The 12,567-nt window shown below is 58.3% G+C and overlaps 1 protein-coding gene across 7 annotated transcripts in view; it reads right to left on the reverse strand.

The window, feature by feature from the left end:
* HDAC4 (histone deacetylase 4) overlaps positions 1 to 12,567 on the reverse strand; it is a 162,025-nt gene that overhangs the window by 75,798 nt on the left and 73,660 nt on the right. The window contains exon 1 of one of the 7 annotated variants that reach the window (XM_058665202.1): positions 4,337 to 4,471. The exons of the other annotated variants lie outside the window; for them this stretch is intronic. Within the exon in view, the coding sequence (XP_058521185.1) occupies positions 4,337 to 4,394 (58 nt within the window). The 5' untranslated portion in view covers positions 4,395 to 4,471. Of the gene's footprint in view, positions 1 to 4,336; positions 4,472 to 12,567 lie in introns of those variants that run through there. 7 annotated transcript variants of the gene reach the window in all.

The raw sequence follows: 12,567 nt of genomic DNA on the forward strand, positions 1-12,567 counted from the left end.
GGAGGAACGAGGCCAGGCCAGCTGAGGGCTGGGCAGCCTTGTCACCTCGCCAGCTTGTGTCTGTAGCAGCCACAGCCCTGAGCCCTGGGTTCGAGAACTGGCAAGCCAGCAAATGGTAGCAGATTCTGCTTCAGCTGCGGGGCACCCTCTGATGCTGTGACTGTGGGCTTCGGCTCTTAACTGCCCTTCCCACTGGCTCTCACGGAGCCTGCACCAAGACCACGGCCGGGCCCCTGCCGACAGCAGCAGCCCCGGCCCTGCATCACGTGGGCCCTTGCCAGGGAAGCACCGCCCCCGATGCTGCTCCTGGCCCTACTGAGAGTAAGAAATTAAGCAGGTCAGGACTAACCCTGAAACCAAGTGTACTCCAGCCTGTGGCAGGATGCCCTGCACGACGGCTCAGTCACTCCTTCAAGCCAGGCCGTGGACACCATCCCGCTCGGGCCTAGCAAGGCAGAGAGCACTGGGGTTCTGGGGCGTCAGAACGCTGGGGTTGAGCAGTTGGGGGACACGCAGGCAGCTGGCCCTCGCCTGCCTGTCCTGCAGTGCTGCCGGCAGTGGAGCAGGTGGTGTCGGCAGCAGCCGTGTCTCAGGTGCTCTTGGTCTTGGAGCTAGACAGTGGCACAGTGCCCAAGTGACAGATGTAGAGCCCAGCTCAGCCCGGCCTCAGCAAAGTCAGAGCCAGCAGCTGCCTCTCCCGTAGCAGCAACTCTGGTTTTAGAAGGTCAGCAAGGAACGTGCTGGGACAGGCCCTGGGCTCAGGTGTGTGTGGTATCAAAAGGGACCGTGGGAGGCTCAGCTTTGGTTCAGGGGAAGTTGCAATTGATCGTGCGTATCCGGGTCATGCGCAAGTGGAGGTGGGTGGCAGGTGACTGCAGGGCGGGTGGGGCGAGTCAACACACAGAAGCAAGATTTCTCTCTTCATGTTAATAAAACTGTTGGTGTCTTATTTTTTAATGCAGCTTTTCTCCACTTAAAACCGGTTTCTTGGGTTTTATGCCTGTGTAGACAGGCTACATCCCACTCCATATTTAAGAGAATGTCCTCAATGACTTGGTTATAATCTAGTCTGTCAAATGAGCAGTTGGAAAACGGATGCCAGCATCCCACCTAAGTAAGCTAACTCCCTGCCACCAGCCTGCGAGAAGCAGAAGATGGCCCAAGTGTCTGGCCTCCTGCCAGCCATGTGAGAGACGTGGAAGGAGCACCTGTCGTGGTCCTGGCCCAGCCCTGGACACGGCGGCCGTCTAGGTAGTCAACCGGCAGTGGGAAATCTGTCTCCCCACCGTGTCTGTAGAGCACGCTGAGCCAACCCAAGATAACCAAGGACAAACGTGAATCTCATCATAGTGCCATCACACGTCTGAGCACCAGAAGCTGAAAAAGTGCCAATATAGGAAACTACATTCCCTAGGAAAATAGGGCAACTGGACAAAGAACTGCTTCCTTTAAGCTACAGAAACAGCCAAGAGCTACTGCGATGCAGCTCACATTTTTATACGCAACTAAACTGTCACCCAAGAAAAAAATGACATTTCAGACAGACACAATTGGAATGTTTGCCATTCAGAAGTCCCTGCTGAAGCAACAGCCAAGGGATTAGTTCTGAAAAAAAAAAAAAAGAAGTCATACACAAAATGAGAGAGTAAACTGATGCCAAGAACAGAGAGGCCCAACACTAGTGAACACAGAAGCAAACACGGGATGGCATGAGCACCAGATCCAGTGCTAAGCCTTGCCACGCTGTGGTGACACGGTCTCCTCCAGCCTCTGTGGAAGGCAGGACAGCCAGCGTGCACTTCTAGGCTCTGCTCTGTAAGAGCTCACTTCCGGTGTCGATTCCATCCACAGCCCTCCTTAGTGCAGTAGAACAAAGTAAGCCAAACCAGCAGCCGCGCTCCACGGGGACCAACGCATTCCACGCACCCAACACCCCAGGAGCCGCGCTCCACGGGGACCAACGCATTCCACGCACCCAACACCCCAGGAGCCGCGCTCCACCGGGACCAACCCATTCCACGCACCCAACACCCCAGGAGCCGCGCTCCACGGGGACCAACCCATTCCACGCACCCAACACCCCAGGAGCCGCGCTCCACCGGGACCAACGCATTCCACGCACCCAACACCCCAGGAGCCGCGCTCCACGGGGACCAACGCATTCCACGCACCCAACACCCCAGGAGCCGCGCTCCACCGGGACCAACGCATTCCACGCACCCAACACCCCAGGAGCCGCGCTCCACGGGGACCAACGCATTCCACGCACCCAACACCCCAGGAGCCGCGCTCCACGGGGACCAACGCATTCCACGCACCCAACACCCCAGGAGCCGCGCTCCACCGGGACCAACGCATTCCACGCACCCAACACCCCAGGAGCCGCGCTCCACGGGGACCAACGCATTCCACGCACCCAACACCCCAGGAGCCGCGCTCCACGGGGACCAACGCATTCCACGCACCCAACACCCCAGGAGCCGCGCTCCACCGGGACCAACGCATTCCACGCACCCAACACCCCAGGAGCCGCGCTCCACGGGGACCAACCCATTCCACGCACCCAACACCCCAGGAGCCGCGCTCCACGGGGACCAACGCATTCCACGCACCCAACACCCCAGGAGCCGCGCTCCACGGGGACCAACGCATTCCACGCACCCAACACCCTGGCAAAGAGCAGAACAGAGGCCACGGCTTCTCTTGATCCACTACAACCAGGGCACGGGCACAGCAAACAGACCTTGAAACGAAAGTTACCAAGCAAGCACGGCTGGCACCCATTACTGCCATGCAAGCAGGCATGCCTCAGCAGCGCCACCTGCCGGCCCGTTTTGCATGCTGGCAGCCGTTTTCAAAAGGATCTGTGCTGTGCAAAGGCTCTTCCTTGTGAGAAGTTGTCAGCCAAAGATGGCTCATCCTTTTCTAGGCTCAGAAATTCGTTAACAGTAACCACTTCTGTATGCAAATTCTGCTGCAAAGGCTCTCTGTTAGAGCAACCATTATGCTTGCCATTTATTTTAATGCAAACAGCATCTGCTAACCACGGTCACCAGTCCCTGTCACCTCTGTGGCTTGGGCAGAGCACACCCACAGGTCCCAGCTGCACTGGAACTGGGGAGGAATGGCCCAGAGGTGCCAGCAGAGGCTGTCCTGCGGGAGAAGGGCCGGAGAGGCAGCCCAGGGAGTTGCAGGAGGCCACCTGTCCCTCAAGGCAACAGAGACAAACCCAGGAACTAGAGAGCTCACTTCTGGGTAGGCCTGGATAGACACACACTGAGAAGGGGAGGGGCAAGGGGAGAGAGGCTGGGCAGCAGGCGGGGGCAGCTCCCCCGCAAGGGCTCACCTCCTGGTCTCGCAGGCCCCCTGACTCTGCCTCAGAGCCCTTGCAAGGAACAACACCTACTCAATGTCTGCGTCTGTGACCCTCACACAGCTGCTGATCTGGCAGCGGTGGAGTGGGGGTGGGGGCGGAACATTTCACATGGGTGAACACAGGGGTGCTTTCGAAGTTTTGGGGGAAACGGATGTGGATTAGGAGACAGGCCTGTGAAATCCATCAGCCCTCGTGGAGAACCTGAGAGGAGCTGGGCAGCTAGGCTTCAGCATCCAAGTCTCCGCCCACCAACAGGATCCGGAAACAACTTTCAGAGAGTCAGTGTTCCAGGAGCCCTTCAGCCACTGCCCGGCCGGCCTCACTCTTACAGCATCTGGCCTGGCCCCTCTCCCCGTCCCAGGATCTCAGCGTATAAAAGGGACTTCCTCATGGGGAATGTGGCTCAATCTCAGGACACAGAACCAGACGAGCTACACATACAGGAAGCCATCATCTCACAGGTGCTGCTACAATAGCCAAGAGACAGACGCTGTGACCACTGTGACCACACACCACAGCAGGACACACACTGTGACCACACACCACAGCGGGACACACACTATGACCGCACACCACACAGGGACACACACTGTGACCACACACCAAACTGGGACACACACTGTGACGGCACATCACACGGAACACAGTGTGACCGCACACCACACCGGGACACACACTGTGACCACACATCACACAGGACACACACTGTGACAGCACACCACACGGGACACACATTGTGACTATACACCACACCGGGACACAAACTGTGACCGCACACCACACGGGCACACACACTGTGATGGCACATTACACCAGGGCACACACTGTGACCACACATCAAACTGCCAGATTGCAAGGGAAACACCAAATGAAAATATCAATCGAGGACAAATGCAACACAAAGGTATGAAGGAAGGACCAGTTAGGCACAAAGAGTAGTAGTAACTTTGAAAATAATACCTTCAAAAGATGAATGTACCTTTGCTACTTGAAAGGCAGAGTAATACAGATTTTCCATTTCCTGGTTCTCTCCCCAAATGCCTACAACAGTTAGGGCTGGGCCGTACCAAAGTCCACAGCCCAGAGTTCCATCCAGGTCTCCCACGCGGAGAGCAGGGCCCTGCACACAGACCACCCCCGCTGCCTCCTGGCGTGCACTGCAGGAAGCTATGCCTGCCACCTGCACCCAGGACTTGATCTGGCTCTCTGGGAGGAGAAGCAGGTTTCTAAGCTGTGGATCTGAAACCTGCTACAGCACCACACCTGCCCCCAAATCAGCGGATGAAAAACAGGAAGGAAAGTAGGTAGACACCCTGAGGCCAGAGGTGACCTGGGAAGACTCAGGTCTAACAACACACACACCTGTATTTCTGAACCGAAACCCAACTTAGGCTAAACCTCTCCTCCATGCTTGAAAACCTTTACACACACCAACAACACGCAAAAGCCTGGCAGGGGACAGAGTGACCCTAACAGGTGTGCTGGAGCTTTCCTCGGAAGCAGCCAACGCCAGCTCATGGGAAGTGACCATGAACTGCACACATTAGGGTGCAGGTGCAAACGGCACTTACAAAACAAGGAAGAAAACCAGCGAGGCCCAAACCATCCTTGGCTAGGTGCAGGAGTGATGACAGGCCAGGGCCGGCAGCAGGCACCCGCGGGCCCTGGAGGACAGGCCAGGGCCGGCAGCAGGCACCCGCGGGCCCTGGAGGACAGGCCAGGGCCGGCTGCAGGCACCCGCGGCCCTGGAGGACAGGCCAGGGCCGGCTGCAGGCACCCGCGGGCCCTGGAGGACAGGCCAGGGACACCTGCTGAGTTTGTCCCGCTGCACTCTGCACTACAGCTTCTCCTCTCTGTCAGCTGGTGTAGTGTATCCATGAGCACAAGGCCCAGAGACGAGCAGGAGGTGACCAGGGATGAGCAGGAGGTGACCAGGGATGAGCAGGAGGTGACCAGGGAGGACGAGCAGGAGGTGACCAGGGATGAGCAGGAGGTGACCAGGGAGGACGAGCAGGAGGTGACCAGGGAGGACGAGCAGGAGGTGACCAGGGATGAGCAGGAGGTGACCAGGGAGGACGAGCAGCAGGTGACCAGGGAGGACGAGCAGGAGGTGACCAGAGACGAGCAGGAGGTGACCAGGGATGAGCAGGAGGTGACCAGAGGGGAAGAGCAGGAGGTGACCAGGGACAGCACTTTTTGAAGCGGCCAAGAAGGCTCCCTGGAAGGCACTGCTGGGCAGGCCCGCCGGGGTCTGGGGTGTGTGTGCCTCCACAGAAGGACTTGATTGGTCAACAGATCTGCTGAAGAGGTTTCCTACCAGCACCATCGGAGGCATGGCACTGGGACAGTCTGCCACCACTGGAACAGCAAAGCTTGGCAGGGACTCAATCAGGTCTCCTTGCCAACTCAGGAACAATGCAAAATGCCCTGCGTGTATGTCCCCCAGAAGCCCCTCCTCAGGGCTCTGGAGCGCTTTGTTAGGAATGTTCTAGGGGCCTCTGGTGTCCCAATCCATTGAATTCAACCAGGAAGCAGCCCCCACAAATGCGCCAAAAAAGGTATAGTGGGGCCACAATTCCTACTGACAAACCCAAGTCAGCTTAGGGAGCCAGTGGACTTGGCTCGGGGCGGAAGCCGCACAATCCTGAGAGGAGGTGACCGGGGGGCTCCAGCCCCGGAACCTCAAGAAGGCACCTGTCCACATCACCTCCAGACAGGGAATGCAGTGGTATCACCTCAGATGGGGGACGCAGTGACATCACCTCGGGGCGACGCAGGCAATGTCACCTCAGAGAGAATGAGGACATCACCTCAGGCACAGGAGAACACTTGTGACGTCACCTCAGGGCGATGCAGTGACATCACCTCAGGGCGACGCAGTGACATCACCGAAACGCAGGCAGTATCACCTCAGATCATCATCTCAGACACAGGACACTGGTGACATCACCTCAGGGTGACTCAGTGACATCATCTGATAGGAATGCAAACATCACCTTAGACACAGGAGGACACAGGTGACGTCCCCTCAGACACAGGGGGACACGGGAGACGTCACCTCAAGGAGATGCAGTGGCATCACCTCGGAGATTTGGCTGATGCCACCTCAGATGGACACAGGTGACATCACATCAGACAGGGACGCAGTGGCATCAGCTCAGACACAGTGGGACATGACAGACATCACCTCAGACATGGAGACGTGGTGACAACATCTCCAGTCAGGGGGACGCAGGTGACATTGCCTGCATCCTCCCAGGTGATGTCTTAGACAGGGACACAGTGACATCACCTCAGACACAGGGATGCGGGAGATGTCATCTCTGGGGACACGGTGATGTTACCTCCAGTCAGGGAGGAAAGGGTGACACCACCTCAGACAGCTGTTGTAAGAGACACCTGGCCCACCCCGCAGCCCACCTGGGCCTGGCAGAGGGGACCAACCTCGGCTGAGCCTCCAGGACAACATGCTGTAATACCTTGAGAGCCTCCCACCAACATCCCGGAGTGTGCTGAACCCAGGCCCACAGCCAGGGCCCTGGGTGTCTCCCACAGCCTGGGGGCTGGCTCCTTCCGGAGGCACACCTGGGCTGGGATCCTAAGAGCGGAGAGGCAATGGCTCTTGTCACACACAGAGGATGCCTCCAAGTCAGACCCTGCCTGGCCTCTCTCTCCTGCCCTCCAGCTGTGGCAGGGACAGGTCAGGATGCACCTGCCACCTTGCCTGGATGGCAGATACTTCCACCAACTTGACCTAGGCCAACCAAGGGGCCCAGGAAAGCAGGTGTCCCACGGGAACAGGAAAGCACTGTGCAAATCCACCCCAGGAGAGAGCCACAGGACACAGAGGCCTGAGGTGAGGCCAGAGCCTACAGGAGGGAGGGACATGGACAGGCCCATGGACCCTTGCCTCAAGGCCCACCTAACCACAGCTCAGGAGCCCTCAAGTGGAAGCACTGCCCACTGCCAGCCAGAAGCAGCAGGCAGGTCTCCCTGTGGTGGTGCCCCTAGGGAATCCTGCATCGCCTGCTGTGCCCACTGCCAGCCAGAAGCAGCAGGCAGGTCTGCCTGTGGTGGTGCCCCTAGGGAATCCTGCTTCTCCTGCTGTGAGATCAGCCAAGTCCTGGGCAGGCAGCAATCTGGCTCCCTGTGGACTCCTAAGTGCCAGGCATGCATTTTCCTGGAGATTTCAGAAAGACTTAGAAAAGAGGGAAGAGAGAGCAGCTTCCGGGAGAGCAGAGATGAACCCCCAGTCTGCGCAGTCTCAGCTTTTCCGTCTGTCACTCTGTAAACTGAACTTGTGCCTGGACTTAGAACTCAGAAGAGGCGTCAGTTCCAGCCCATCCACAACACTTCGGGCCATCAGAAGCCTCCACTTTGCGTCCATCCTTCCTACCTGGGGCTGGGCTGACCCCGACAGGCTTGCCCAGCACCCCTTCTCCACTGAGCCACCGGCCAGGCAAGCGTTGGGGACTAAGTTTTGTCCTGCAAACAGGAAGCAGCTCCTGGACGGAGTCTCTCACCATGAGCCTCGGCCAGGAAGGGGTCAGGACACAGTGGGAAGAGGTGAGGAACCTGGATGTTTTCTGCCTTTTGTGGTTCTGCCTTAATGGCTTGGCTGGGGGCTGTGTGAACTCCAGGCCTGACAGTCTACGTGACCCCTGGAGGGACACCTGCCAGGTCACGCAGGCAGACCACTTCTCAGGAAGGAGGTCCCTGGTGTTTGATAGGCTCCACCGCCCTATAGCTCATCGATTTGTACTTTTTGAAAGTTGCTTGCTTCAAACCCACCAATAGAAGCCTGCTAAATCCTGACTGTATAATTAATAGCCTGAAATGTGTAAGAACTGGGGGGCTTGGGCTCTCACTCTCTCTGGCTCGGGTTTCCTTCTCTTTTTCTCCCTGAGCAGCCTCGGCTGCAGCTGCCCCTCCCCGCCCAGCCATGCTGGGAGACCTAGGCTAACCTGAATAAACCACCTTTATGCCTTAGCACCGACTTCAGACTTGATGATTATCTGGGGATTTCAAAATCCGGCACAACAGAGGGAGGCAGAGACCGCTCTCAGAACCCAGTATCTGGGAACCCTGGGCCTGTCCCGTCCCCCCGGAAGCTCTGGGCCCACGGGGGCGCAGGACAAGCATTGCCCAGTGAACACCTGTCCCAGCCCCCTGCCACCCGGAGAACCAGCCAAAGCACAGCTGCGCCGCCCGCTCAGGAAAGGCATTAGCAGTGTTCCAGGAGGTTCATAAACAGAGCAGAAAAACCCTGTCCTGGCAAAGGGGGGCAGGAAGTCAGCTGAGCCTGACGGTGGGTGTGGCCACCAAGGGGTGGGGCTGCCTGGGGCCTCCCGGCTCTGCCCTGGGGCTTTCTGGGCAGCAGAGGAAGGGCCTCCAGACAACCACCTGCTTGCAGGACCTGGTCCTAGCTACCACTGGCCCAGGCTGGAGCCTCTGTGGGGCCCTGGCTTCCACAGGAAGCCCCTCTACACACTAGGATTCAGGGGCATCAATGTCCCCTAGGAGGCAGAGGAGGGCCCCTCTATTGCTTTATGCATTCAGGTAGTGTGAGACCACCCAGGCCTGCTGAGGTCTTGGCCACACCTCCAGGTGGGTGGCACCATCATTGCCCACCCACTTGCTAACTGATTAAGAGACCACCAATGGGGAACATCTTACCTGCAGGTTCCCACCCAAGAAGGAGGGGTCAGAGATCTGGAACCTTTGCTATCTCTCCCTCCCCCTTTCCAGAGGCACCCCACCTCCCAGCTTCCTCTCCAGAGGTGCTTCCCTTCCCTCTCCTTTCCCTGCTCACCTGGTTCCTTCGCAAATAACCTTCTGTCCGCAACAGATTCCCGGCTTTTTATTTCTATCCTAAGCTGAGGAAAGAACCTACCGGGCTTTTCTGGTAGCAGTGGAGCACACACACCTTCCATTCAGGACCGCCAGGACAGGGCCCCTCCCCGTGAGGGCAGGAGCAGCACCGGGTAAGCCTCCAGAGAGGAGGAAGCTGTGGGCAGGGGCAGTGAAGAGGAACCCTGCCCACACATCATCATTTCCAGCCAGCCAGGAGCAGACTAGTGCAAGTGGCCCTTGCCTAACCCCACCATGCTGACCAGGGACAGGGCAAGTCGCTCCAGGACACCGCCCCACCACACCCGTGCTGCCCCCACCACCCACCAAGGCACTGGCTCACCAGGTTCGACTCCCTGGAAGGTTCCCAAACCACAGGGGACAAGGCAGAGGATGGGTGGGGACCCAGGCCTGGGCACAGCAGACCCTCACAGATGTGGGCCAGGGACTAACACAGTCAGCTGGCAGCCACATGAGAAAATCCCATTTGGTTACATGTCATCCCATGACACTGAGCTGACATTAAGGCACACATAACCTCCGTGTTCCCACTCAGAGCCACGGAGATGCTGGGCTCAGGGCAGTGGCCAGGGCCACAGCAACTGCCCTGCAGTGTGTGTCTGATGGCACGCCGTGAAGTGCTCGTGGGTGACCACGAATGCCAGATCACACCAGAAAGCACTGCATTTTCGCAGGCTTTTACCTGGAAGTTGATCAAATCTGAATGCATCAGTGGATTTGGGTTCCAGCCAGGGCCAACAGGGCCCGTGTCACGGCTGAGTAGCTGCCCAAACACAATGCCAACCAGCAAAGACTTCCCAAAGCCTGCAGGATGCCACAAGGCCAGCAAACACAGGGACTGTTCCCGGAAGGGCTCCACGCAGCCATGGAGCTCTGTACACAGAGGAAACAGCCACAAACAGGAAGCGTCACACCACGGCTCTGTGCCATTCCCTGGGGCACTGGCAGTGCAAGGTGGAAGGATGCCACGGCCAAGGAGGGCCAGGAGGCTCCATCGGCACAGCAGGAGTCACCGTGGGGTACCAAGGAGGCAGCCACGGGCCCTCAGCCTGGGAAGGGCAGCTGCACCTGCCTGGGCAGCCTCTCCCCTCAGCCCAGCAGCAGCAGCTTCACAAAGCATGTGGTTGCCCATCACCCAGCTTCCCAGGCTTTGGGGATTCACCCCTCAGGTTTCCAACAGCATCGTTCCAACGCCCTCTTTGCCCCCTTCGAAGATACAATCATTGGTTCATTTGTTGAAAGGCAGCGTGTCAGGCAGAGAGGGACAGACAGAAAGATCTTGTACTCAATGGTTCACACTCAAATGACCACAACCCTATATCCACACACTCCATCCAGGTCTCCCCTACGGGAAGCAGAGCCCAAGCACTTGTGCTGCAGCCCCTGCTTTCCCAGGTGCACCAGCAGGCCGTGGGACTGGAGAGGGTACAGCCAGGACCTGAACGGGTGCCCCGATACGGGTCGTTGGTACTGCACCGCATGCCAACCCCCTCACATGCTATCATGTCTAAGAATGAAAAGGACAAATGTCACCCATTACAGGGGGGGAGAAACCTTCATAGCAGGTCAAGCATTCCTGATTAACTTGATAAATAATTTATCCGTTTAGGGTAAGAGTTGAAGTTTTGATTCATATGTGGAATTCAAGTAGAGCTTTTAATTGAGTATGTGGGGTTTCTCTAAAAGATGCATTTATTTATTTGGAAGCCAGAGTTACAGAAACAGAAAGGGGAAGAGAGAGCGCAGAGTGAGGAAGGGGAGAGGGAGCGAGCACACTTCACCCATGGGCTCGCTTTCCAAACGACCATGACGGCAGCCAGGCCTGAGCCAGGCCAAGGCCAGGGGCACAGGTGGCTAACCTCGGACCCCAGAGTGGCCAGCAGGGGCATGGGCATCGGCCAGGTGCTACAGGCCCCCACAGCAGCGGCCCGGAAAAAGCTTCCCCAGGTCTGCACGAACAGGCCTGTTCTCATCACTTCCACTCTGGTTCATTCGCAGGGGCTGAGCCCCTCCTCACAAGTTACAGTGGCCGTGGACAGAGGTAGCCTTGGTGTTGCACTCTCCAATCCTCTGAGCGCCCACAGCAGGTGTCCCCTGGAATAAGCAGAGGGGCCACCAGGACTAGAGGAAGCCTTAGGATTCCTCAGGACAGTGGGCACTTCTGAGAAGATGCCGCTGGGCAGACGGCCACGGGTCAAGGCCAGAGGTAGCCGTCACACAGGACTCACACTCTGTTCCCAAAGCCCTGTCCCACCGTCCCAGGGACAATGAAGTAGTCAGCTCTCTGCTGGCAGGGCTGGCCCTGTGCTGCCGTCCCCAGGAGCTGCCTTCCCTGAGCTCTCAGACCCTGCTGGACTGGAGGATGGGCTGGCTCAGCACCTGCAGCATCGGTGCAGGGGACAGAGGACAGCTGGGCCTCTCCTGAGGCCTCCCTCCCCACAGCCCCTGCTGGGGCCCCCACGGCAGCACCCCGCAAGAACTGGGAATGCCCCGAGGCACGCCAGCACATGGCCGCACAAAGCACAGCTCCCAGAAACAGCGACAAAAAGCTTAGCGGGCTGGCCACAAGGGTCAAGAGGGTCACCTGTTTCACCACACAGGCTAGGCTCTGGGCAGAATCCTTCTTTTGCCCCCAACCAAGAAAAGCTGCTGTGGCTTATTGCGCATGACAGCGAGCAGACCATGTGCTGAGTCCTGCAGCTCCTAAGGCCAGGAAGAAGGCCAGGTGGCCGATCACAGAGCATCACACTCCAGCAGGATGGCCTTCTCACCTGCTTGATGCAGGAGCATGGCTGTCTGCAACACCAACATGTTAGTTAGGCAGGCCCCTCCCCAGAGGAACCCAGATGCTGGGGCCCACGTTTCCTCACTGCTACAGGGAAACTGGATTGGAAGGAAAGACTCCGGCCTGGAACAAGGGCTGGCACTGGCCAGAGACTGTCCCTCAGCGGGCATCTGCCTCTGTAAGTTACAGGGGGAAACAAAGCTGGGAAAGCTTGTGGGCCCCACACGCCTTCACATGAGGCCGCCGCCCGCCAGGACTGCAGCTGACCCCACCAGGGTTGGTCTCTGTGCGCCACCCGTTAAGCTGGCCCCACCAGGGCTGCCCCCATGTGTCCCCATCGGTGGGCCAAAGAGGAGGCCAGGGCTGGGCCCTGCGGCAGCTGCCGAGCTGCCACTCTTAACAACGCCCCAGGGTTGCCTTCCACACAGGCAGGGCCCTAAGCCCTGGGCCACAGCAACACTCTCTCTGGAGTGCCTGCCCGGCTGGTGCTGGAGCTGTTGCGGGGCACAGGGGGTCTCCCTTGAGCAGCAGGACT

The sequence above is a fragment of the Ochotona princeps genome, chromosome 5 (genome assembly GCF_030435755.1).
Source record: "Ochotona princeps isolate mOchPri1 chromosome 5, mOchPri1.hap1, whole genome shotgun sequence".
NCBI lineage: Eukaryota > Metazoa > Chordata > Mammalia > Lagomorpha > Ochotonidae > Ochotona > Ochotona princeps.